Source organism: Lingula anatina, chromosome 2, assembly GCF_051362555.1.
Source record: "Lingula anatina isolate TDL-2025a chromosome 2, LinAna3.0, whole genome shotgun sequence".
Classification (NCBI taxonomy): domain Eukaryota; kingdom Metazoa; phylum Brachiopoda; class Lingulata; order Lingulida; family Lingulidae; genus Lingula; species Lingula anatina.
Window position 1 is genome coordinate 2,361,288 of NC_141768.1, and position 26,427 is coordinate 2,387,714.

General features: G+C 35.2%; 3 protein-coding genes across 5 annotated transcripts in view; 2 read left to right on the forward strand and 1 right to left on the reverse strand.

Moving 5' to 3' along the window:
- Window positions 1–505: 505 nt before the first annotated feature.
- Window positions 506–4,009, reverse strand: LOC106161890 (small ribosomal subunit protein uS2-like). Its single transcript, XM_013538961.2, has 7 exons — window positions 3,928–4,009; window positions 3,137–3,301; window positions 2,469–2,674; window positions 1,995–2,153; window positions 1,560–1,688; window positions 1,014–1,154; window positions 506–829 (listed from the first exon to the last, which is right to left on the reverse strand). Exons 2-7 carry the CDS (start codon window positions 3,267–3,269, stop codon window positions 650–652), a joined length of 948 nt encoding a protein of 315 aa, XP_013394415.1. The 5' UTR covers window positions 3,270–3,301; window positions 3,928–4,009; the 3' UTR covers window positions 506–649.
- Window positions 3,849–15,861, forward strand: LOC106161893 (protein N-terminal asparagine amidohydrolase). 2 transcript variants are annotated; one of them, XM_087004715.1, is made up of 11 exons: window positions 3,849–4,135; window positions 4,460–4,583; window positions 6,868–6,970; window positions 7,405–7,470; window positions 7,957–8,065; window positions 8,357–8,430; window positions 8,718–8,771; window positions 9,172–9,225; window positions 10,272–10,372; window positions 10,747–10,860; window positions 15,110–15,861. In XM_087004715.1, exons 2-11 carry the CDS (start codon window positions 4,500–4,502, stop codon window positions 15,278–15,280), a joined length of 930 nt encoding a protein of 309 aa, XP_086860841.1. In that variant the 5' UTR covers window positions 3,849–4,135; window positions 4,460–4,499; the 3' UTR covers window positions 15,281–15,861. The 2 variants fall into 2 exon arrangements, with proteins under 2 accessions (XP_086860841.1, XP_086860840.1); XM_087004714.1 differs by having other exon boundaries at window positions 3,851–4,084; window positions 15,110–15,860.
- Window positions 15,862–17,074: 1,213 nt separating this feature from the next.
- Window positions 17,075–26,427, forward strand: part of LOC106156262 (uncharacterized) — a 127,772-nt gene continuing 118,419 nt past the window's right edge. Inside the window, exon 1 of one of the 2 annotated variants that reach the window (XM_087004704.1) lies at window positions 17,075–17,094. The gene's annotated coding sequence lies outside the window, so the exon portion shown is untranslated. Of the gene's footprint in view, window positions 17,095–22,710; window positions 22,874–26,427 lie in introns of those variants that run through there. The other variant, XM_087004701.1, reaches the window with a different exon arrangement.

Consider the following 26,427-nt stretch of genomic DNA (forward strand, 5'->3'; position numbering starts at 1 on the left):
CAAGCTTTAGTTGACGAAAGAAATCCCAACTACAACATTGAGTTATTTCTTCTGATGACACTTTCTGTGCATGGAAGCTTCTTCGAAAACCTGTCACAATCGATTTTAAGCAAATTTCATTTAGTACTTCTTTATAAAAATGCAAATAATTACATAATAATTACAAGCCACGTAAATGATAATACAAGCTTGCAGATATTAACTGGAGAGGGACTGCATGCAAAACATGTTGGGAGACGCTCTCACATTCAAATTTAAAACGACCAAACGAGTAACAGGGAATCCATAACTTGATGTTTATTGTTTAGTTTTAAATTTATCAAAAAAAGGTAATGCGGCTACCAGTCGGTTGCACAAAGTTCAAATATTTGACTGAAGTCGCCGCTTTTTTTTTTTTTTTAATACACTGCCTTCACATAAGGACCATTCCACGGTAGTGCACCGAAGAATATTTTCCATCCTTTAACTATAAAGTCCAGGCATAGCATCAATAACACCAAACAACTCATTTCATTGTTCTCTTTATTTCTCTGTCCACTTAAATTTTTTCTATAGTCCTTACAGTAACAAGGAACTTCTTTAAAGTCTTTCCAAATCTCGACAGTTAATAATCTTCACAGCGTTCCCCCATACTGTCCACTAGACCATGTTAACCCCAGTTCTCAGTGGTGTTAGCCCCTCCCCACTGGTTATCAGGGGCTGGGGCAGTACCTGCTGCTGACTGAGTGGGTGCAGACCAATCATCATTAGTGGCAGACCAGTCCTCTGTTGTTCCACCATAACCACCTGACATGGCTGCTGGGGCTGCAGGAACACCTTCAGTGGACCACTAAGAAAACATTAAATGTGGAGAATATTAATGTCAGAATAGTTATTATTGAGCAATTAATGATAAAATGTGATAAATATTGGAAATCTCTATTGAATGTGTTGCTGCAAAATTCGTTCTTCAGATGACTTATCATATCATAAATGCACCATCCAACAATACAATTAAGTTATGTTAGACTTACATCAGCCACCTCAGCGGGGGCTCCCCCAGGGATGGGGGCATCAGTCCACTGTTCCTGGCTGTACTCTGGCCCAGTAGAGGGCAGGGCAGCAGCAGCAGCTGTGGCGGCAGCTTCACGGGCAGCCTGCTCTTCTTTCTCAGCCTAGAGGAAAAAAAGATGGTATGTTACAGGAGTTTGACCAGAGGATGCTAAGAACCTAAGACCTGCCCCCTTCTTCCTGTTTTTGCCCTTTTCTAAAATTCTATATAAAGGCCAAAAACTTTTTAAACCCTTTACCACACAAAGGAGGGAAATCTCCAGCAATGTTTAATCTAATCTATTATCTCAGCTTAATTCCTCCATCAAGGCAATCAATTACATAATGTTACACAATTCATAATATTAACAAATGCAACAGCTCTCTTCGTGTTTAACTGTTATCAGAACAGATACAACAGATATTTGTAATTTTTAAAACAACACAAATAAAACTGAGAGATTTAAACGAAAATCAAACAATATGTGAGAAGTACCAAAAAACTTTTCCAAAGTGTTGGGAGTCATTACCTCTTCTGGGTCCCTGTAGAAGTAGAGATCCACCATGACATCCCAGGGGACATCACGGCTGATTGTGCCACGCAGACGCAGGACTTCACGTGCCAGCAACCACCACATCAGACCAATAGAGTGAGGACCCTGGAAATATTACATTTATCTTTTATCAAATTAATGATTTTGGATTTCCAAGTATGATTTTCACATCCTAATTACAATATTTATCTTCACTATTCCAAACTATTCTAAACCACCTCTCACACTTCCTTTCAGTCATCAGAATACAATTAGGAGACAGATATGAGGAGTTACAATGAAATCATTTAAAGAAATTTCAAGTTTTGAAAAAAAAAAAGGCCTCCTCAAGCAATGTTCATGTAACAAGCAGTTAAATCATTAACATCTCAAAACCTAAATACTGTAGACTCATTCAAACTTCAGATGTACCTTGTTGTTGCATGGGATGGCAATATCCACATATCTCAAGGGGGAGTCAGTGTTACAGAAGGCAATGACAGGGATGTTCACATAGGAGGCCTCAGTGACTGGCTGATGGTCAGTACGTGGGTCTGTCACAACAAGGAGACGCGGCTCACGGAATGCAGCCTTAAATATAAAAATACATTCATCATGAGATATTTTAAATGTCAAAATAAATAATTGATTAATTTTAACGTTTTTTTTTCAAATGCAGTCAACTTAACAGAAATTGTTTGAATCAAGGGTTATTATGTATCTAGATACTAAACAACAAGAGTGGAACATGAAGGTTGAGTACATTCACAAGACTTTGATCCACAAATGGAGACCCCAATGCATTTGACTCATGTTGTTTGGCCTTATAAGTAAAGAAAAACTGTTTCCTCATCCTGTTTCACAGCAATAACTCAAAAGACCAATTGCACAACTGTGTTTCATTACCTGGATTTGGTTAGTGAATGTTCCAGGGGTAAACCTGCCAGCTACAGGGGTGGAGCCCGTGGCCGAGGCAAACTTGAGCACTGCTCTCTGGCCGTAGGGTCTGGCCGAGATGACGCAGACTTCTGCTGGGTTCTCAATGGCTGCGATGGCACGGGCAGCAAGCAGGATCTTCTCCCAGGTCTTCTTGATATTGATGATGTGAACGCCTGACAAAATGATTTAGATCAGCACAAATGAATTAAGTGAGAAAATTCAAAATTGTTAAGAAATCCACAAGTTTCATGTACATGTGCAGGATTCAAAAGGACAGCAGTGTCAGAAATAAACTTTTTAAACCCCTATTTTGTTTTTCTATCCTTCTAGGTACAGATCAAACACTCACTTATTATCCAGTGCTTGTAAAACTATAACAAATGTGAATTTGTTGAGAAACCTTTCTGCTAAGTATTACTTGCTTTTTCTATTTTTAAAGGGAATTTATTTACAATTCTGTATTTGCAGTAAGGTCCATGTGACAGCAGCTCTAAAGCAAAAAGATTTTCCTAAATATATCTAAAACCTGCAACATATCTAACCAGGTTGAAATCCAACAAAAAAAAAAAAAAAAAAAATTATTATAAATCATTGGCTAATAATGAGTGAACTTCAACACACACAAACACACTCACCATCAGGTTTGCGTTTATAAACATACTGCTCCATCTGGAAGTCCACATTGGTGGAGCCAAGATGAGCACCACTGGCTAAAAACTTGGTGACATCGTCTTCTTTCAAAGCGAGTACGTCTAGACCTCCAGACATCGTGGGTTGATCGGTGAGTTACGGTGATCAACCTGAAAGTAATTACACCCTATGTTAAAAAACCTTAAAGTAATATAGTTAAACTACTAATATATTTTATGTAGTTGTATGGACAGGTGTTGAAAAGCAAAAAGACAATCCACATATTACTGGGCATGGGTGGTGGGGGACATCACTTCTCAAATGAGAGATGTCCCAGGCTAACCACGCCTATGACCTAAAATTTAGTTTTTCTCTTTAACTAGTAAACCATTCCCTTTAGATCACTTAACGCTAGGGCTATTATCCCATTCACAAATGTCATCATAAAAACAGTTGTAATGCCATAATTGACACGTAGAGTTTAACCAAAAAATATATAAAAAACCAAATGAACTGGAGGACTACAATTTGAAATGTGCCACAGACACATCTCTAGCAATACTTGTGTTTTTAATGTTGCCATTTTTCACGTGTGCCGCTTAGCTTCAAGGCTTTTCTAACATGTGGCCGAACTCGGCTGTCAAGATACTGGTTATCACAAAAAGTTAGGGTTAATTTTACAACTAAAACAAACTGTCACGAAGGGCAAAGTTTTCTTATTTGTTGTCCACTTAATGGGATATTTCCAAAGCAGTCAAAGCACTCGTTTATTTGGGTAAACTCTGAGAGGACTTACAAGTAGGCAATGCCAAATGGAGTGTCCACCGGAAAAGGAAGAGTGAAAAGTGCGGGGTTTCTCACAAGGGCATTCTCAATGCGCACGCGCAGTGCGTAAACGGAAGTCGCGTGGGAAAGAAAATAGTAAGGAGGCTCGTGCTACTCGGGCATTCGTGGTAAGAATTACATCTGTTACCGCTGCAGTTTGACTTATTATATCTATGGCAGTATGTCGATTTTTTAGTAACGATGTTTCTCTATAATTTAAAATTCACACTACAAGTTTAAACATAAGTGTAAATCTAAAAGCAGTGTGTGAAATCGTTTGTTTACCTGATCCCGAAGCCATGAACTTGAAGGCAAAATGGGAGTGTTGTCGCGTTGAACATAATGAAACCGCGACACCTTTTTTCGTTTTCCTCATTCCTGAAGGCTACATTTAACTTGCCTGTAAAAAAGATTGCTTAGTATCTACAATGTGATGGTAATTTCGTGCATAGCAATTGAATTATATTGGGCCGTACTTAGTTTTGTTATCACTTTCACTTTAGGTTGGAAACCATTTTTAGAAACAGTCGCCGTGTTGGTCTCATGCCATTGTTAATCAAAGGAGGAGCATTAAAACGGGTTCCATCTTGTATACGAGATTTTTTTAATAAATACAATCATTTTAAGGTGAGTACTGTTTCTGTAGTTGTTATAGTTCTTTAGTTTAAACAATGTTTTGTTATTGTTATTTTGGAAGCCACCGTAATCTTTTGTGCAAAGCATTTTTCCCAATCGGAAAAAGAAAAAAAAATTAATCGGTTTCAATTTCAGGAATAAGCACATTATTTCCAATAGTATTGATAACTAAATTGAAAAGATAATGAGTACTGGAGAGAACAGAGATACGTACCTAGTATGGCAGGCCGCAGGGGTTGTTACAAGGAATATGCCAGTACTTCTAAAAACCAACTGTTGTGTATCTTTAAATCACTCTGGTTGGTGCCTTAGAAAGGGATTTGAATCACTTTTTTGGCACTTTTCCCTTAATGCGAACTAATCTTTTTAAAAACAATGCATTATTGCATGTTTTCCATATTATTTATAGATTTATTTTTGGTCCCCATCAAAATTCATTGCTCATCATTGAACATTGAATCTATTTCAGTGCAAATGAAGTTTTAAACAATTAATATTTAAGAGATAACAACTGTTCCTTGTGGCAGGAAAAGTGTCATAAAATGAATTTTTCATCAAGACAGTCACATGTGCTGGTGTTAAAATGGAATTTATTATATTTCTATGAGTTGTTTACAGTGTATTTATGGTGGATTTTAATCTGTTATGAAGAATTGTTATCCCTGTAGGTGATTTAATGTTAATTATTGTTTTATCAAAATTTTTTTTATTGTGAAATTGGTCTCCTATGAGTCTATGACTTAAATAAAAATAGCAAAGAACATTTCGTTTATTTGAATAATAATTTTATTGCTGTGCAGATAAATAAAGAATTCCTAATATAAATTGAAAAAGATATTGGTGCTTTACATTATGTATGCTACTCATTCCTTCATTGTGTACTATTGTACATATTGTTATCGAATATTGGGAACAGTGAGTTGAAAACAAATGTCTACATTTATGAAACCAATTTTGACTCCAACAGATGAGTGAAGAACTGGAAAAAGTGCAAGAACTAAGAACGTACCTACGAGAGCGTTACCTAAGAGCCATGAACGCACTGGCTAGACGACCTATCACAGTGACTATGTTTGAGAAAACAATTGTGAATGCTGTTTTTGGCAGCAGTGATTTGGATGGACTACTACTACAGGTGACAGATCTGGAAACACCCACTGGAACTCATCCAAACGGACTGCTGAGGACCAGTGACATTCTATCTATTAATATTCATCCTCTCCAGGAAGAGAAATCATAACACATTGGTGACTACTCTAATATGTTTGCCAGGGAAGCTCATATAATTAATGGAAGACAATGCAGCATATCTTATTCAGTTCAAATGTGGCATTCCTGTGGATTCAGCAGAGCTTAAATAAGAATTTAGAATGAATATGTGCTACAAAAATATTTTGTATTTGTGTGACGTGCCAGTTCAAGTTAAAGAATTCTCAACCCAGTTTGTGAATTTAAAACATTAATGTTTCTGATAAATTTTCTTTGTTCATTTTATAAGGATCTTCTAAAGGTCAGATTCAAATATTATTTCTAAATATTTCATATCCCTGATATTGTAAATTGTAACAATTTTTTTTAAATTTCAGTATTTTTATTGAATTTGAGTTAAACTATTAATATATGAAAACCTGTTGGTTTCATAAGACAGCATATTAAGATTCATAGATTATTGACTGAAAAATATGTTCTGTGAAAGGGAAACATTTCTTACTACTTCTAGAACTACAGCTGTTATGAATTCTGCAGAGTTTTCTAAATAAATGGATAGCTGAATTTGTAAATAACTGTGTTCTACCAGTGCATACTTATTTTATCAACTCTTCTCACTTCTGTAATATTTCATAAACAAAGTCCAAGGTAAGGGTATTGCAGGTTTACAGTTATACCAGGTATAAAAATTTGGTTTTGACTTGAAATCCTGCTATTCAAAGTAAATCTAAATGTTTCTACCCTTACCCTTTCCCCTTTTAGTGCTGGATCCCCTAATAGCATTCATGAATTAATGACAGTTTTTATTGGGGAGGGGGGGGGGTAAGGTGAATATTTATCCCCTATTGCAATTTCAGCAAATTGAATGAGGTGATGGTTTTAGTCCATTGTGACAGTTACAATATCATGAGTAGGATTTCTTCTATAAGGAGCTCTCTTTGTAATTTTTCTGTATTTTACTTGGTGTGTGTCTGTGTGTAGGGGGGGGGGGGGGGGTGTCCAAAACTTTTACCGCCATGAAATCCTGCTCATTCTACCAGAATTATGAAGTTTTTGATTGTTCAAGGATGAGGTAGTTTCCAAAAGAAGTCAACCAGTAAGCAAGGTCGGAGCCCAGGGCTTGTTGTATGTGCTACAGAGAGAGTATGCAGGAACTGCACCAGAGGATGGTGAGTGCACAGGATCAGGATGACCTCAAGGGGTGGATGTTTTTGATGGTGATGTTAGTTTATCTGTCTGTTAGCAACATGATGCAAAATGTTATGGACTGATAGTGAAGAAATTTTCATGATAGGTCAAAAATGGGTTAACTTGAAAGTGATTAGATTTTGGTGGAGATCCTTAAATCAGTTAATGATTATATATGTATAGTCTAGCAAGTTAATTATTTATCTTGGCAGAGGTATGCAGTCTGTGATATATTGACATGATGATGGTGATGATGTTTGAGTTGATGCAGATTTCATTTTATTGTGAATCTCACTTGATCAGAAATTTTTTCACCTTAATAAAACTCTAGGCTTTAATTCAGCTTCTGACAAATATATTTAATTAGATGAATGTGTTCTATCAAACTTCTATGTCATGCTCCATTATGTTTCAGATGTGATATCTGTCCTGGGTTCTGAAGATGCCACTACATGCCACATTGTTATTATAAGGCATACAGGTTTGTTTTCCATTTGATAAGCTTACTACAATTTCTTTCACTTGTTTATATTTTGTAACTTTTACTCCTTGGGACAAAGTGAAGTAATAAATTGTAACTGTATTTGATTTTCTCCATTTAAAGGTAAATTATATTTTTGTAATTTAAAGATATATTGCTACAGTAGTATACATGTTAGTGGTACTTAATTTTGAGAATAGTTGATGTTATGGTATAAATATTTTTGCCGGACTTCTATTAAGGAAATATTAAGGAATGGGAAATTTTGTGAATTGTGCTGCATGTGTTATGGACTGATAATGACAAAATTTGCATGAAAATGGGTTAACTTGAAAGTGATTAGATATTGGTGATGATCCTTATATCAATTAATATATATATATATATATATATATATATATATATATATATATATATATATTTATATATATATATATATATATATATAAAGAAATGGATAATTTTGCATAATATCCATGGTTCCAGGTTCTGGAGCCACGTCTCTTGGACACTTTGATGGCTGTGATACTGAGAGGGCTGTCAGAGACATGGTCAAGTTGGTCACAAACCTCTCAGAAGGAAAGATGAATGGAAGGTACAGTAAAATAGTGATTAATGTTTGAGAAACAAATGATGTCTTTACCATATTTGTACCATCTTTCAAATTCTCACTTAAATTAAGGCAATGACTCTTATGTCCAATTAAGTGGTGCTTCCCAAGGCATGAAGGTCCCTTTTGATGGAAATTAAAATGTAGAAAAATTTTGTAAGATGGTGAGAGTTGGGTTTGCAAACTGTCCAAATAATGAATGCAATAAATGTATAAGATGTCAGAATAGTTCTGTGAAGAATTCGGATAAATCTGATACCACCGGGGTTATTTCAGGATTGAGGTACACATGTATGGTGGCTTTATTGATGACCGGAATACCTCGGCAGAGCTGTCATTAAGTTTGCTTGGTAATGCTAACCAGCATAGTAATTAATCACTTGATAAGAGTTATTTGCTTTCATTGGTGATCAAGTTTTAATGTAACTGAATTTATGATTTAAAAAAAAATTTTTTAAGTTTTTTGTAAATCTAATGTAGTTGAATCTCAAAGCTTTAGACATGGAGTTAAATTGAAGAAATTCAATTGCAAATGCAACTGAGTATTAGCGTGTATGACATCTTGGTTTCTAGATGTTTTATTCCATTAACTCCCTTTTAAATCATCAGATAACTATCTTGAAATTTTGATTTTTAGATGCACTTCACAAACAACCAGAAGATATCCATCTGATGACTGCTTGCATAACAGGTAGGGGGGAGCATCTGCAGGAGCATATTTTCTGTTAGATTATAATTGTACATCTGATTCTGTACAATGATGATATGCTGTTTTCCTCTTATTTCCGTTTTGTAAAACCCTCAAAGTAGGATATGACAGTATGGATAGGTTTATAAGCTGGTGAAAAAAAACTTTTTTTATTCTGTCCTCAAAATATTTACTGTCAATTTATATCAAATTTAATCACATTTATCAAATACATGTAACAATAGAATGATTTTTATCTCATTTTCTTAGTTAGAGGACTCAGTGCTTGTATACATTATAACATTCAGACTCTAACAATTGTTAAATGTGGCCATAAGCTGCAAATGCCTGTTTAATTGACTAAAATGGACTATATCTTCTCATTGAATGATTTGGATTGCAGATCTTAATGATGAAGTTAGAGGTGGAATTCACTGGCCAGTGTTCTATGGAGTGGGTATGTGTTCCTGGAGCTTGTACAAATTTTAAAAAAATCAGAATGAGCATCATAAGTTGAGACAACCCAAATCAACTTGAAAAATAAACTGGCCCCCGTTTCACAAAGAATCTTAAATCCGTAGTCGACTAGCTCGGGCTGGGTGACCTAGCTAGGTCGACTACGCTGCAGTCGACTTCAAAGTAACAGTTAAACATTAGCTTGTCATGGAACACTGCTGACGGACGTCTAGCGGTCAAAAACTTAAATCCGTAGTCGACTAGCTCGGGCTGGGTGACCTAGCTAGGTCGACTACGCTGCAGTCAACTAGGAGTGTTTCACAAAGATTCTTAAGTGGTTTTTTTCTTAGCTGCTAGTCGACGATGTCTAGCCTCCTCGGGAGGAGACTTAAGTCTGCAAGCTCAACTGAAACTCGGTAAATGAGAGCATACACAAAAATTTGGAAAGAACATACCTCCTTCAAGATATTGTGTTATAATATCCTTGAATAGCACTGACATTTATGGAATATTGAAATAAAAAATAAAATGCCACTTCACCCAGCCGATCGCGTGTTTGTTTATGTTTTTGGTCACTAGACGTCCGTCAGCAGTGTTCCACGACAAGCTAATGTTTAACTGTTACTTTGAAGTTGTATCGAAGTTAAACTAATCAATAAAGTTCGAAAATAAACTTTGTTTGTGTTTTGGCTGATTTTTATTGTTGATAAACGATCATTCCCGGTCGAAAGAGGCCATGAAACGTCATGTCTTGTGAAACTTTAGAAATTTTACACCTCCTTTTCTTGAAGAGTTTCTCATGCGTCGACTATGCTAAGCACACTAAGCTAAGACGTTAGAATCTTTGTGAAACACTCCTAGTCGACTGCAACGTAGTCGACCTAGCTAGGTCACCCAGCCCGAGCTAGTCGACTAAGGATTTAAGATTCTTTGTGAAACGGGGGCCTGTGCTGATTTGAAAATCCAAGAAAAGTTATTTCTTTACTGGGTTTCAATATTTTGTGATGAAAAATAAGAAACAACTTTAATTTTATATTTAATTTCCAGCTGTCAATGTGAAAACTGGAGAGACTTTCAAAGCGTCGTTTCCTGACAAAGGTCCTGATATTCCCCTGAGGGCTGGTACCCATTTTACAGGGATGGAAGAGGTAGAAATTATACCTTTTGCATTCTGTGAATAAGAAAATTATCATACTTTTTTAAATTGGTTTTTGGTGTCATTATGGATTTGTGTCATTGTAATTCTAATAAAAATCTGTCCCGTAGTATATATAATATAAATTATTTGTAGATAAATTATAAATTGTTTAAAAAAAAACAAACTGTTTACTGTTTAAGTATATTTGTTAAACATTTACATTTTTATTGAAACATTATTATTTTAAGACAATTTTGATGTGGCTGTATCTTTTTATGTCAAGTTCAAATACTCAGATGAACTATTATGCATTGCATGCAATGGGATGATAGTAAGATGGAAGAAAGAATACTAAATCACATAAAAGATTTACAAATGTTTCAGATGATGAACATGTATGACATGGAAAGAAAACTTTTAAAAATTGGTCCATTTTCTTACGGACCTTTTCCCTACATTGACCGCTTACTGCTGCTACCAGATGAGTACTACAGGATGGTGAGTTTCTTTTTTAATTTCACAAAAATCATCTTTTTTATAAAAGAAATAATTTTGTATCATTCAGATTTCTTTTTTGTCATTGCAGTTATAATGAAGATTTACTGTGTAATTTTTACATATAAATTATACATTGTTTGCAAATGTACAAATCTTACAATTACAGTGCTATTTAGATTTAAGCTTCTCATCCAGAAAAATGATGTTCATCTAAACAAAATAGTGTGTACTGCTATAATGTCTTTAAATAACAAGGCAGCAAAGCTGTCAAATGTACAGACAAAAAGCAGGAAATAACTATGCACAAAATAGGCTACTGTCAATTCTGATGCAAAAGTACATTATGTTAAACTGCAAATTCAACATCAAATTTTAATTATGCTCAACAGGTAATACCAATGTAAGTAAAATGTGTAACAAGCATAAGGCTTCAGGCCCATGGCAGTTCAAGTTCACACTTTGAAAATGTATAACTTCCAAAAAAAGGAGCCAATTAGACTGCTTTTCCAACTCGGGCTGCATTTTAGTCCTGTATTTCTTTTCTGAACGTTTGGCAATCATCAGTAACATGGTTTTCCCATAATGGTCATCATGGCAGCAGCACCCAAAATTGTGTTTTCTTCTATTCTGATGCAATATTACATAGTGGTTAACAGCATAATGACCGTCAATTTTTAATAATAAAATATGCGTATCATGGATTTTCAGAAAATGTTACCAGCATGTGTCTTCAAGCCCATGGAACTTCAAAGTCACACCTTGAAAATGCCAATATGTGAAAAATTAAATTTTCACAAAAAAAAAACTGTTTAACTAGCAGAAAGCATTACCAAACAGACTGCATTGCCTACTGAAGCTGTATTTTAGTCCCATGTTTCTTTCCTGTAAGTTTGAGAACAGTAAGTGACATGATTTTTCTTAAATGGTCATCATGGGAGCAGTGCCCAAAATATTTTTTTCCAAATTTTGATGCAATATTACATAACGTTTAACAGCATAATGACCATCAATTTTTAATAATAAAATATTAGTATTATGGATATTCAGAAAATGTGACTAGCAAAGGTCTTCAGGCCCATGGAACTTCAAAGTCACAACTTGAAAATGCCAAAATGTAAACAAGACAGCACTGTTCTGAAATGTTTTTTTTTTCCATTTTTAACACTTTTTTAACATAAAACAAAATTAGCAGTTTACTGCCATTTTTATATGATCAACTAAGAAAATTGATGAGATGTGAAAAATATCAATAAAACGGTGTCAAATGTCCAATTTCCTCCATTCTGAGTTTATGAACATAGTGAATGATTGAATCTTACAAACTGCAGTGATATGAGTTTATTTCCATTTTTGAAACTTTATTACACAATACACGATAACAAGTTTACCATCATTTTTACAAAATCAACTAACAATGTTGTAAAGATGCAGGAAATGTCAAACAAACACTTTTACTTATCTTATTAATTAAATAATGAAACTGTTAACATGCCTAAAAATTGAATCTGAGGAAATGTGAAACAAGACAGCACTATTCTGAAATGGGTTTATTTCCATTTTTAACACTTTTTTAACATAAAACAAAATTAACAGTTTACTGCCATTTTTATATGATCAACTAAGAAAATTGATGAGATGTGAAAAATATCAATAGAACAGTGTCAAATGTCCAATTTCCTCCATTCTGAGTTTCTGAACATAGTGAATGATTGAATCTTACAAAATGCAATGATATGAGTTTATTTCCATTTTTGACACCTTATTACACAATACACGATTACAAGTTTACCATCATTTTTACAAAATCAACTAACAATGTTGTAAAGATGCAGGAAATGTCAAACAAACACTTTTACGTATCTTATTAATTAAATAATGAGACTGTTAACATGCCTAAGAATTGAATCTGAGGAAATGTGAAAAAACAGCATAACTACTAAAATAGTGGCCCGATCATGCCGATTTTCGAACTTGATCTGCGTTTTAGTAAGATTGATTACTCCTGTGAGTTTCATGACAACAGGCCTATCAGTTTTCCTTGAAATGTGTTAACAGTGTTGCATATATGCTGAAAAGTGAAAACAAGACAGCACTGTTCTGAAATGTTTTTGTTTTTTTTTTCATTTTTAACAATTTTTTTAAACATAAAACAAAATTAACAGGTTACTGCCATTTTTATACAATCAACTGAGAAAATTGATGAGATGGGAAAAATATCAATAGAATAGTGTTTAATGTCCAATTTCCTCCATTCTAAGATTCTGAACATACTGAATGATTGAATCTGACAAACTGCAATGATATGAGTTTATTTCCATTTTTGAAACTTTATTACACAATACACGATAACAAGTTTACCATCATTTTTACATATTCAACTAACAATGTTGTAAAGATGCAGGAAATGTCAAACAAACACTTTTACATGTCTTATTAGTTAAATAATGAGACTGTTAACATGCCTAAGAATTGAATCTGAGGAAATGTGAAACAAGACAGCTCTGTTCTGACATGGGTTTATTTCCATTTTTAACACTTTTTTTAACATAAAACAAAATTAACAGTTTACTGCAATTTTTATATGATCAACTAAGAAAATTGATGAGATGGGAAAAATATCAACAGAGCAGTGTTAAATGTCCAATTTCTTCCATTATGAGATTCTGAACATAGTGGATGATTGAATCTGACAAACTGTAATGATATGTGTTTATTTCCATTTTTGACGCTTTATTACACAATACACGCTAACAAGTTTACCATCATTTTTACATAATCAACTAACAATATTGTAAAGATGCAGGAAATGTCAAACAAACACTTTTATGTATCTTATTAGATCAGTAATGAGACTGTTAACATTGCCTAAGAGTTGAATCTGAGGCAATGTGAAAAAACAGCTTAACTTCTAAAATAATGCCCCGATTGTGCTGATTTTCGAACTCAACCTGCGTTTTAGTAAGATTGACCACTCCTGTGAGTTTAATGACAATTAGCCCATCTGTTTTTCTTATATTGTGTTTACGGTGTTGCATATATGCTGAAAAATGAAAAAACAGCATAACTACTAAAATAGTGGCCCGATCATGCCGATTTTCGAACTTGGCCTGCATTTTAGTAAGATTGATTATTCCTGTGAGTTTCATGACAACAGGCCTAACGGTTTGCCTTAAAATGTGTTTACAGGGTTGCATATATGCTGAAAAGTGAAAAAACAGCATAACTTATACAATAATGGCCCGATCATGCTGATTTTCGAACTTGACCTGCGTTTAATGAATATTCATCAGCTCTGTAAATATAAAGCCAAAAAGTAAAACTGCCCTCCACTTATCGTGTTTACAAGGAAAGTGCACGGCGCCGGCGCCGGCGACGGCGACAGCGACGACAGACGCAGGTGATGGCAAAAAAACAGCATAAATTCTACAATAATGGCCGGATCATGCTGATTTTCGAACTTGACCTGTGTTTTATGAATATTCATCAGCTCTGTAAATATAAAGCCAAAAAGTAAAACTGTCTTCCACTTATGGTGTTAACGCTGAAAGTGCACGGCGACGGCGACGGCGACATGATCGGCGACGGCGACGACAGACGCAGGTGATGGCAATATGTACAGACACATCTGTGTCTGTACATAAAAACAGCATAAATTCCCTAAAAGTGACCCGATCATGCTGATTTTCGAACTTGACCTGCGTATTATGAATATTCATCAGTTCTGTAAGTTTCAAGGCAAAAGGTAAAATGGTTTTCCACTTATCGTGTTATCGGTGCTGCATATATGCTGAAAAAAGTGAAAAAACAGCATAAATTCCCTAAAAGTGACCCGATCATGCTGATTTTCGAACTTGACCTGCGTATTATGAATATTCATCAGTTCTGCAAGTTTCAAGTCAAAAGGTAAAATGGTTTTCCACTTATCGTGTTATCGGTAAAAGTGCACGACGGCGACGACGGCGCCGACGGCGACGACGGCGACGACAGACGCAGATGATGGCAATATGTACAGACACATCTGTGTCTGTACATAAAAAGGGTTAAAGGTTCCATGAGTGATATCTCACTGCCTTTGTTAATGACATTTGTTAGTGTCAAGTCACATGCCAGTGATGACATGGATAAAATACTGTATCATGTATGGTATGTTTACAGCCCCTGATTCTTGAAAATATTTGAATTGGACAGGATAAGACAAAAATCAATAAATTTTGTTCTGTTATTTCTCAGTTTTTAATGATTTTTTTAGCATCTCTCCACATCTCCAGCCCAGGAACCTTCAGGCTTTGAAGCCGATGTCAGGAAAACTTTGGAGCAAATCAAAAACCACCCAGACCCCATGAAAACAGTATTCATTGATGGAAAACCTAGGTTCTACAAAAAGGAAAAGGATGGTAACTGGGTCAGGGTCGACGGATGAAAACCTAGAATGTGTTTCGTTGAAATGGTTTCCTACTTACATTAGTGTTAAATTAATTCTATATGGAATTTCAGATAATTTTTCTCTGAAGTGAAAGTGTACAGTGTGCAATATATGAAGTTTTCATTCCAAATTAACTTTTGACATCTGTTATTTGCCCTGTCAACTGTATATTCTGTGCTGGTTTTAAAAAAATATGTTTGCATTACATATAACTTTTTGTTCAGCAGAAAACCTCAACATTAATTTACTTTTTCTGTTTACATTCATTGACAAGGGATAAGTGAATTTTATAATAATGCAAGTTTTGCTGGCAAATATTTATTATTCAAATTGGAGTTTGAAGTTATGTTTCTCTTAACCATGTATTATGTTCTTAGTGTGTGGTGTTGGATAATATAATGAAGTCCATAATGTTGATTTTGCATACAAAACAATTGTTATTAAAATAACTATAAATAATTTTTGATAACTGTTTTTGTCTGTGTTGCTCATACTGATTTAATGTGATTTTTGTCACTGAGTGTAGAATAATGCTCAAATAATATCAATAAATGATCAACTGACTAAAAAGAAAGTTTTAGGTTCAACTGACTGCTACCTTATATCTTACATTGCAGCTGTATATTTCCCTTAAAATTTCAATTTAGTTTAACAATCAGCAGCTATATTTGGTATAACTACAAAACCACCATGTTCTTTAGATGCCTGCCATGTCACTTTCTTCTGGAAAAAAAACTCACTTCAGACTGAACACCTGACTTTCATTCCTCATGTGCTAAAGATCCAACTAAAATTAAAACCTTTAAAATATTGGTTGTACAATGATCTCTTTCTTAATAATTAATCCATTGTATTGGGTGGCTGTTGACAGGTATAAGGGGGCAGGGTATGGGAATGGACCACAGCACAGTGTAACGTTTTTTTTTTTTTTTTTTAATATTAAAACTTTTTATGTATTTTCCAAAATAATATTTTTGGGACATGCTGGTGGCCTTCTTTATTGAATCCTAAGTTTAAGGAGTGACATGTCCCAATGAAAATATATTACATATGATGATGGCAGTTTTTAAGCCAGATATACCTAGTGTTTTGACCTTGTCAAAAGTCTGGTCATAATGATAATTTGATAAATATTGTGAAATCTCTTTAGAATTCTTTCAATGAAATTAATTATTTTAGGCTAGTAGCAGTATTTGTATGTCAGAGTTAGCCTTGGTATAAGTTATTTTACAAAAGTGCATATTAAACAGGTGTTGTATGATTTTCCAGGTAAGTTAATTTTATAGTAAAAAATTAGAGCTGCTGCACCCTGTGAAAATCTTATTATCCCATCAGGAATGTTGACCAATTTAACAATTGACATAAAGTGTATGAATTAATACAATCTGTTGCCTATAATATGTTAATGTCTTTATCGTGTGGGACTAATTTACATGATTATAGTTTCTCTACCTGGTCGCCATATGTGGTGTATGATTATTCTCCGAAGCACTTTGTAGTTCAAATTGATAAGTAATAGTACGTAGCTGGCTACACTTTCAGGGAGTTAATATAGGACAATGGACTTTAATACAGTCAAGTGCTGATTAATTTGTCACTGGACTCCCGCTCACTTTAGTAGGGTGAACCTGAAGAGATAATGACACCATTGTGGTTTTAATCAGTTTCAAGATCATTTAATTGTTATGGGGAGTAGAACACTCTGAAGAGATGTCTATCTGAATGATACTCTGCTGTACTAGTGTAGAATAGCATTGGAGAGCTGCAAACCACTCCCCCAAACTGCATGTACCATTGGGATAACATGAGAGGTAAATATTACAGCATTTCAAAATATTACCCAATTGTTTGCTCTGGTCATATTTGAGATATTTGCCGTTTACTGTAGTGATAGTTCTGTTGTGATGAGTGAGTGTTAAATGGACTAGAGGGTATCAAGGAAGGAATTATTGTGCTTCATTTACCCTTAGTATGTGGTCCTCTGTTCGATGTTGAACTAGCAGTGAAATGAACATGATTGAAGTGTAATGGGAAACTGGTAATGAAATGAGGTATGTAATTCTGAAGCTGTATTTTGCTGGTGTCTTTTTGTTATTACAAGGAAGTATTTGGGAGTAATTCACTCCATGTAAAATACAGAGAGAATATGCAGTTCTACCTGTTAATATACTAATGGAGATATATATGTATGGATGAATGACATTACTATTTCCGTGTAATGAAATTTTATAATATATAAACAGACTAGACTGTATGGACTTCTTGGACCTAGAATTTGGTCTTTTTGATAGTTTGCAGCATACGTATCTTATTTTTAATACAACCCTTTTTATTTTTGGTGAGTTGAAATTTTAATTTTTTTCTTATAAAATTATGCTTTGCTGCCAAAATTTTGATAAGAAAGTTATTTTCTAGTGTCTAATTAAATAGGTGAAATTTTTTGAAGGGTGGTATAAATATTTGAAACTTTTTCAAATGATGACTTTACATGATTGAACAGGGCATATTATAACAAACCCTGAGTACAGAGAGTCAGTGAAAAATTCTAGTTAATGCAGCTACACTGTGGCTTTGTACACCAACATCTAATCTCCATACTCCGTTACACACCATAAAGAAAAGAAGAACCACTTGAAATACAACACATTTAGAGTACACAACCTTAGTATGTAACCAGCAATAAAGAAAAGGAAAGGCACCTGAAATGCAAAACATTTAGAGTACACATTTGGAGGTTTATGTAGCAAGCAGGCAAGTTATTTCTCAAAACAGCGGCTCACTGTTTGCAATGTGGACCTGAATATTGTTGATGTCTGTTTGTAAACAAGAGGCTGGGTACAGGCTAGCTCCCTCAGGTGAGAGGTTCTTGATCTGTAAGTATGAACTGGGGCTTTTTTTAGATTAATATTACTGTTGGAGATTTGAAATTGGATGGATTCTTAACTGTAAACAGGAGATCTCTTATTGACCAGTGATTTCAAGTACAATGCACTGTGGGGTCTGTCTGTCTGTCTGTCTGTCTATCTGTGGAAGGACTCATTTTCTTATTGATCGTACTGTATGTCCTTAAGCCCATCTGATAATTTGATGGAGATGATAGGTTTAAGGCTTGTTGTCAACTTAATACCATTAGTTTTTATCTTAAAAAATCTCCTTAAAAGCTCAGTGCATAAAAGTGAAAGACATACATGGTTTATACGAAGTCATGTAAGTAAGTTCAGTGCACTGACACTTGCATGTATATTTCATTCAATATCACACCACGTCTAACAGCATAATGAAGGTGTCAACCTTGACAGATTGCAATCAGATTTGGGGCACATCTCAAGTGATGGCAATTCAGGTTGAAACCTTTTGTAAATGTTTCAGAATTGAACAAAATTTATCAAATGTGAAGAGAGATTTTTAGCAAAATGGGTGTAAGAAGGTCCTGACCATGTATGTGTCTTTTCACTTCAAAAGTGATTTCATTAAGAGATATATTGACTGCATGGAACATAGCATAAATATATGTCTGTAATGTGAAGATACATTCATGTGAGGATGTAAAACTAAATATGCTGTCATGGTATATACCACAATGTGGATCTCCCAGGTAGAATGGCCATATAGAATGTAGAAGTACATGTATTTATGTATACAGTGCTGGTCTCAACCACAAATCAAGGTCAATTAATGGCTTAATTAGTCCTCAAAGATGGACTATGGTCTTTGGCTGTTGAGTCTTAATTCAATCCATTTAGGATATGTCCATCTCTGTATAGCAAAATGTGTGAAAAAAATTGACGGTTATATTGATTGGCACATCATTGGCATATTGCTGTGTTAAAGAGGTAGAATTCTGGCAAATGGGATACCATCCAAGATAATGAACGAGTGTTTATGTATTCCTAAGATATGCTTGGCCAAAGATCTTGTTTATTTATAACTAAATACCTAACATTTTCATAAGAATATATTGGCTCAATTAACATGCTTCTGTATAATGTATGCTGCCTTTGATTAATTATGAACAAAATATATTTGTCTGAGAAAATGAAAAATTAAAACTGTTTACTTGGTTTTGACAAGCTTTCTGCGAAAGTGCTTTTGCTCTCAGGCAGTTATCATTGCATGAATGACAGTGCACAAGCTCACTGCCATAACCTTAGTATATGGGACTGTCAACGAGGAATGACAATTCAAGTGTAATGTTTTTTTTTTTTTTTTTTTTTTTTTTTTTTAATTAGTCTGATGTGATGCTGTGGTAAAGACCGATTTTTGAATCTTGGAATGGAAAAATTATCAAATGATTTCAAATGCTCCATTAATTATAACTGCGAAGCATTTACATTATTTGAGATGGAAAAAATAATATTAATATTTATATTTGTAATTTAATTTATAAGTATTTTTCTCATGTTACTTTCACGTGTGATTTGCTTATTAAGTGGTGATAGTAAGAATCAATTAATATGGAAAAGCATTTTGTAGATTTGTTTTATGCTGGTGCTTTTTATATGCTACATCAACGTCTATTACTCTGTATATAGCTTCAACAAAAGAAATGTTTTTGAATACTCTGATATCACACTAATAGTAGACTTTGTACACCCTCACCATCTTAAGCTTCTAAATAATATTATATAGAATACATGTTATTATAAAATTTTTCATCAGTTATCAAGAAGGTTATTCTCCTAAGGTAGGTGTCAGTATTAACATTAAGCTACTGTACAGTTATATGAAAGCTTTGGTACATGTAAATTGTATGCTATTATATTCTGAGGCTGAAAATGATTGTGCATTGAACTGCCTAACTCATCAATTTACAGGATTTCTTTATTACTTAATTAGAACCCAGTAATGTCTAGCGAAGTAATATGCCCAGATCACAGTCAACTTGCTCGCTTGCCACTATTGATGATATTGCCTTCGTTAGCCAAGGGTTTTCTTTAAGTGAGGCGTAGCTGTCAGTTTGTCAAGATGAGTTTCATATTGTTCTAATTCCCACATGCTTCATAAGTTGTGTCATTGACTGAATGTCTGCAGGGTCTGTAGTCGTCAGACGACATTATTGACACAGGGTACTTCATATTTGGATGCAGCCCCCACATCAAAGAATGCAGTGTGTGCATTTCCAGCCATTACTGATAATGTGCCAAGAGAGATATGGGAGAGATAACGTTGCATTAGAAGATGAGCTCCATTAGCAGGAAGCAAATACTGCAAGATTTCTCACGACTAAAAACGCTTTCTTCGTTTATTTTCTGACATTGCATCTATGGATAAAATTACCAGTGTTTTACTACTGTGCTGCAATGCAGACAAGGTAGGAAGATATTGAATTTGAGAAGTATCAAAGGTATAATGTGGTTGATTTTGCAATTGATTTATCAGTTTGAGATATAAACTGTAGCATCCATGGGTCATGGCACAGATGCGTTTCTGCTGTGTTAAACATGGTAGTACAGACAGAGTAGGGGAAAGTGATAATTAAGTGAAGAAGAACAACTTCTGTAATACTATATGGAAAATATTAGTTGGTCAATTCTGTAATTATCATATGATTCTGAATTTCTACATCCAAAGATAAAATCATCCACATCAAAAAAGTGTTGCGAAAAATCTGACAGTATGAGGAATATATGATAGTATAAATTAATCTATATAAGCTATAATTTTGTAGCCTCTATAGGGTAATTTTATGACCCCTATGACATGATGGCAACATAAATACCCCAATATTAAACATGGCCAGTTTTGCCATCCTTGCTACATGGATACATGATTAATGAAGAAGCCTGTATCGTCATATTCTATGGGTTTCAATAATGTGGAATATTAATTAAAAATGACCTGGTCAGTGCATGCAGAGTGTGCTGTTTGAGTTAGTGAGTTCCATACTCAATAATTACATTGAAGACTAAAATGTCTGTGTTGCCATAGTATAAGTCTAACAACACCTGCTCCTCATAGAAGGTCTCATTTATATAAATACAACTGAGGTGTGATGATGTCTTATATGTTATAATACATATAATTTTACCAGGTTTATGAAATATGGATTCTTTTTCTTGTTCGATTGTAGTTTTCAATGGAATCAGAATACACAGAATATATAGAAAGACTGGCTACTTCTGCTAATTGCATTTAGAACATACCCAGGGTAATTGTCACATGACAAGGTTATGTTAGTGTGGATATCCCTGGACTTGGTGGTGTTTGCCAAGATGGAATATTGTGCCATTTGCTTCAGTCACCATGTGCTCAGAGAAAAGTACTATTTAAGGTTAAAGAGAGGGGGTGGGGTGGGGTGGGGGGGAATAACTGACCCTCCATACTCTCCTTTCCTATCTCTAGTGAAAAAAAGGATTTCCTAAATTTTCAACCCTTGTGAAGCAGTGGAATACCTTTTTATATAAATTTAATGGTAAAATGATGAAAATGTTGAGTGCATAGCTGTAACTACTGCCATACATTACCAATGCTATCAGGAATCTCTGCTGCATTTGTTCTAATCCTAACTGTTCTCTCTACTGCATTGTGATGCATGTGTTCTGTTTGTTAAAAATGGAGAGAAACCTTCAGTGTTTTACTACATGGAAACCATAAAATATTATATTAACTCAGCTCAAGCCATTGATGTTGATTTAATTCACTCTGAAGTATGTATGCAATATCATATAGTTGTGAACCTAACTGCGTCAAGTGCCATGAACAGCTGTTGACCATTACACTAATTATGGTGATGTTGTAGAGGTTTCCCAAACAAAACTGCTGTAAATCAGTAGTCAGTAAACATTGAGAATGATCTTTATACTTTATAAAAGTTAAGTACACTTCAAATTAAGATTTTCAAATATGGGGGTGGTTGTAACAATAGTGTCATAATGTTGGGCTCAAGAAAATGTCCTCAGACAGATTTTTTTTCAGTCAAACCAATAGAAATTTTCAAAAAAGAAGGCTAATATTTAGCTTAAATATTTTAAGTCTAAAGATCCATGTGATGTGCCATTGTTAACCCAGAGTAATGAGTAGGTCAAATAAGGCACACATTGTGGAACATGGTTTGCAATATGGAACAATAGTTGATGAATGATATGTCATTTTAGCTTGCAAGTTGTTATCTTACGTTTTATCTTATCATACTGTTCTGCCTGCTTCGTCTCTCCCGTTCTTGGATGTACCAGGTGGAAATCATTCTCAGTCAATAAATCAAGACATTTTCTATTTGTTTTTCTTAGGGAAAGTTATTTCTGTATTGTGGGTGTAACTTGAGGTTGAGAGCTTTTCAGCTTATCTACTTAATTCTCCCTCTCCAGATGCACAGCATATCAGCAAATAAGAGTTCATCCTATCTCTTATGCAGACAACAAACATAAAAGCTAATAGTCAAGGCTAGCAGGTATGTACAAGTCATCTTCATTGGCCTTGACACTTGGGGTGGTATTTCACACAGGAGTGTTCAGACTCTCTGAGCAGCCTGGTGACCTTCAGTGTATGTGTGTAATGTGATCTGTGCCATGTGACATAAGCTGTATATTCTGGGAGCAAGTGGCTGGCTGGTTCCTGTCCTTTGTTTCAGACAGTTGGAGGGAGTTTTGTCTGGTAAGAAACGTGCAAAAGTGGAAGCATGTGAAATTCAGCGAATCCTGATGGGGATGTGGAAACTTTACAGACAGACTGGTTCCATTTTAGATGAATTTGGCACCAGTTTACTTGCATTCCTTCTGAGTTCAGATTTAGAACAGCTAGTACTGTAGTGTTTTCTATGGGCTACTTGCACTCCCTATTGCAGCCTATTTCAATGTATATGTGTTATCTTAAGGTAATATTATAGCTTGGCTGTCTGTCAAACAACAGGTACCCCAGAGAAGGAGGCACTTTGTATGTACACAGGGGAAGATTGTGTGGTATGAACAGCTTTAGGGTCCAGTAATATTCCAATGTTTTAGTAGTGCATTGCCATCAGGCTCTTGGATGTGAACTTGATATTTGTTTATCTGGCGAGTTTATATTTTTTGTTATCCTTACCACAGTGAGCCAATTTTCAAATTAATTCCCCAATTATAGAATGTAATGCAGACTTGGCACCAATTGGTGTAGTTTAAACAATGGACTGCAGGGTAACTGAAAGTCAGGAATTTGATTTTTTTTCTCAACATGCCATTTGCTTAAACTTTATTTCTGTCTAGTAAATTGAAGACTTTGGAAAATAATTTTATGCAGCACGTAAATAAGTAGTAGTACTGTAAAAATTATCAAATTGTCAGAGTTAGCAACTGGGTGCTTTTAGCATGTGAATTCTTCGAAAGGAAGTAAATATGTAGAGAATTTTTTGATGATGTCACTCTTTAATAAGAAAAGTTATAATGTTTGAGGCCAAAGGCTGTCAAATACAAATCAATCCATTACACTTGCTTACATGCTGGCAGCCTTTGATGCTGAGAGTAAGAAATAGGCTACTGGTACTGGTAGTTCTCTCGGAACTTCTTTGCTGATAGTGAAAGCTGTCGCTGTAATGCACCACCAGCCATTAGTATGGCCGCATGGTTTTGCGCGGCGTGTGAATTGAGGTTCTAAATGGCTGTCACCTCCTGTTCCAGCTTGCAGCCTGCTGGGTGGGACCCCGTTTCTAATGTCATTAAAAGTTTTCCTGCCAGATGACACACGGAGTGGCAATAAAACTGGTGATTGGCACATAGTTTAGAAATGTTTATGTATGTCAACCTAGTTCATGACATGTAAGGTGCACAGTAGCAAGTATGTGAATATATCTAATATGTAAACGTGTACATATTTATTCATTTATTGTTTTTGATTGAAACTACTGTCACATTTGCAGACACCATCAATACCATAAAGGTTTCCAATATAGGGCAACGTTTCAGTAAAGTCGCTGACATGAGATTGGAAAGATTTTTTTTGTAATTTTAACCTAACTAGATGTTAACTGAGTGCAAAAAGAAAACGGGTTTGCGATTTATTTTTTATTGCCACTAAAACAGTAGAAGCCATTCACATAACATGTAAAAAATCCTTTTTTCTCATGTGCCCACTGGCACATATTTTGGGAGGTGAACTGTGCCTATTACATAAACTAAAACAGTTGCAGTTTTTCATCGTACTGCCTCCCACTCGGTGGCAGTCATTGGGATTCTGGAAAATTTACCAAATTCTTTTTCCATGATGAAGCAATACTGCTTGGCCACAGATACATAATTATAGAGATTCTTTATTGATTATCCCTAAATGGCATACATGTTCAATGTGTAACAAAACGATTATAGTAGAAATAATTTCTCTTGAAATTTATTCTTTGCCATTTCTGCCAATGAGGACATTGACAAAATTAAAGACTATAAAGTCCTGTTTCTTATTTTGTAAATTTTGAGATCTCATTATGGAGATGGAGACTGGTGAATTTCACCTATAATGATAGAAATTAGACATTTAAACCTTGGAAACTATCCTTATTTTCTCAACAGTTTTGAAAGGAAATGGGGCTTAAGGGAAAATTGGTGAAATCCCTAGGAAAATAGCAATGATTATTATAATTTTTTTTTGTGCTGTGCCAAGGCTAAACATGCTGTTGCACATTTTATGCCTTTAGATTTCCTATTTGAACTTCAGAAAAAAGTTGGATCATAATGAGAATATGCTATAAATTGTCTTTTAGTAGAGTCCTTGATAATATCTTATACTGTAGCCCTACTATTAATTGGACCATTGATAATCATAAATTGGTTTATCTAATTGAAATCACATGTAAATGTGTGAACTGCACTTCTCAAATTCTAGCATGTAGTAAGTGCCCTGTGTGAGGTTACAAGGTAATTGAATTCATGTCAGGTATTATGCAGAAAAATGCAGCAATGTTTCTGATTACAATGTTTCTCAATTTGTTCTAGGAACATATTGTCGGAGACATTTAATAATTCATGGACGATGTCTATAATTTCAAGTCATAACTTTTATTATTCTCCATAATACATTGTGTCAATTTTGAAGAGGCTGAGTAAGGCTTGTGTACCTGTCGCATTAAGAAGCCAGTGATAAGAAGTGCATGAAGCCATTGGCTGGAGTATGTACTAAAAGTGTGTAATATTGAATAGAGAATCAGAATGTACCTGAGCAGGCAACGAGTTCACATTAAACGATTGAAACTGGTCATTTTTGTCAGTGTGGATTTCCTCTGTAGCGTCTAGACGTAAAGATTTCGACCGCGAATCTGGAAGGCTATATACTAAAGCGTTATCCTAACTAAGATATCCAACGGTGTCCGCATTTCGAGCTCAAGTCTAAATTACGTTTATATCTAAAATTGCGTGGTTCCGGACACGTTTTGGCGTCGCTCGCCAGTTAAATTTTTACGTTTCGCAAGAGGAATATCTGAGCTTACACAATGGCCGAGGGGATGCAGCAACTCGTGGAGACGCTGCAAATAATTGCACAGGACATTCAAGGAGGGCATGTGCGTTCTATCAAAGAGAAGAGAATAGAAGAGGCGGCTAAAGGTATAACAGTCTGCGACGGAGCGGTGGTGTCGGAGGTAAGATCGTACCTAGACGACTTAGAGGTAATGTATGCTTCTTTACATGATATTGTCGGGGGAGCAGTTAAATTGGTAACGAAAACGTCAAGGGGGGCCCTCAGGAGGGAGATAGAGAGGTTTTTGCAAACGCAGCCAGAAAGGTTGGAAACCCCGTGGAGAGTTATTAAAGAACACATTCAACGTTCTTTTTTGTCTGCGAATGAATCCGAGCGCCTTAAATCGGAATTGGAGGTTTTACGTCAAGCATCGTTCGAGACGTTGTTGGAATTTAATAGAAGGTTTAGGGAGGCGGCAAGTCGCGCGTACGCCGCTCCACGTGGCGCGGATACGGAAAGATTTATAGTAAGAGCCTATACGCGCGGATTGTTGAATCAGCAATTGGCTGAGGAATTAATTGTCAGGGGCCGACCTGAGACTCTGGAGGCTGCCATTCAGTGGACCGAAAACGAAAATTGCGGGAGAGAAATCTTTAGGCAAATGACCACGCAGGGTCACCACGCGCCGCAAACTAACACCATCACACAAAACAAATTCGCCGAGAAAGTTTTTTCACCCAGAGTAGAGGAAGATATGGACATATCTTCTGTTAACGTGGTCAATAAAGATA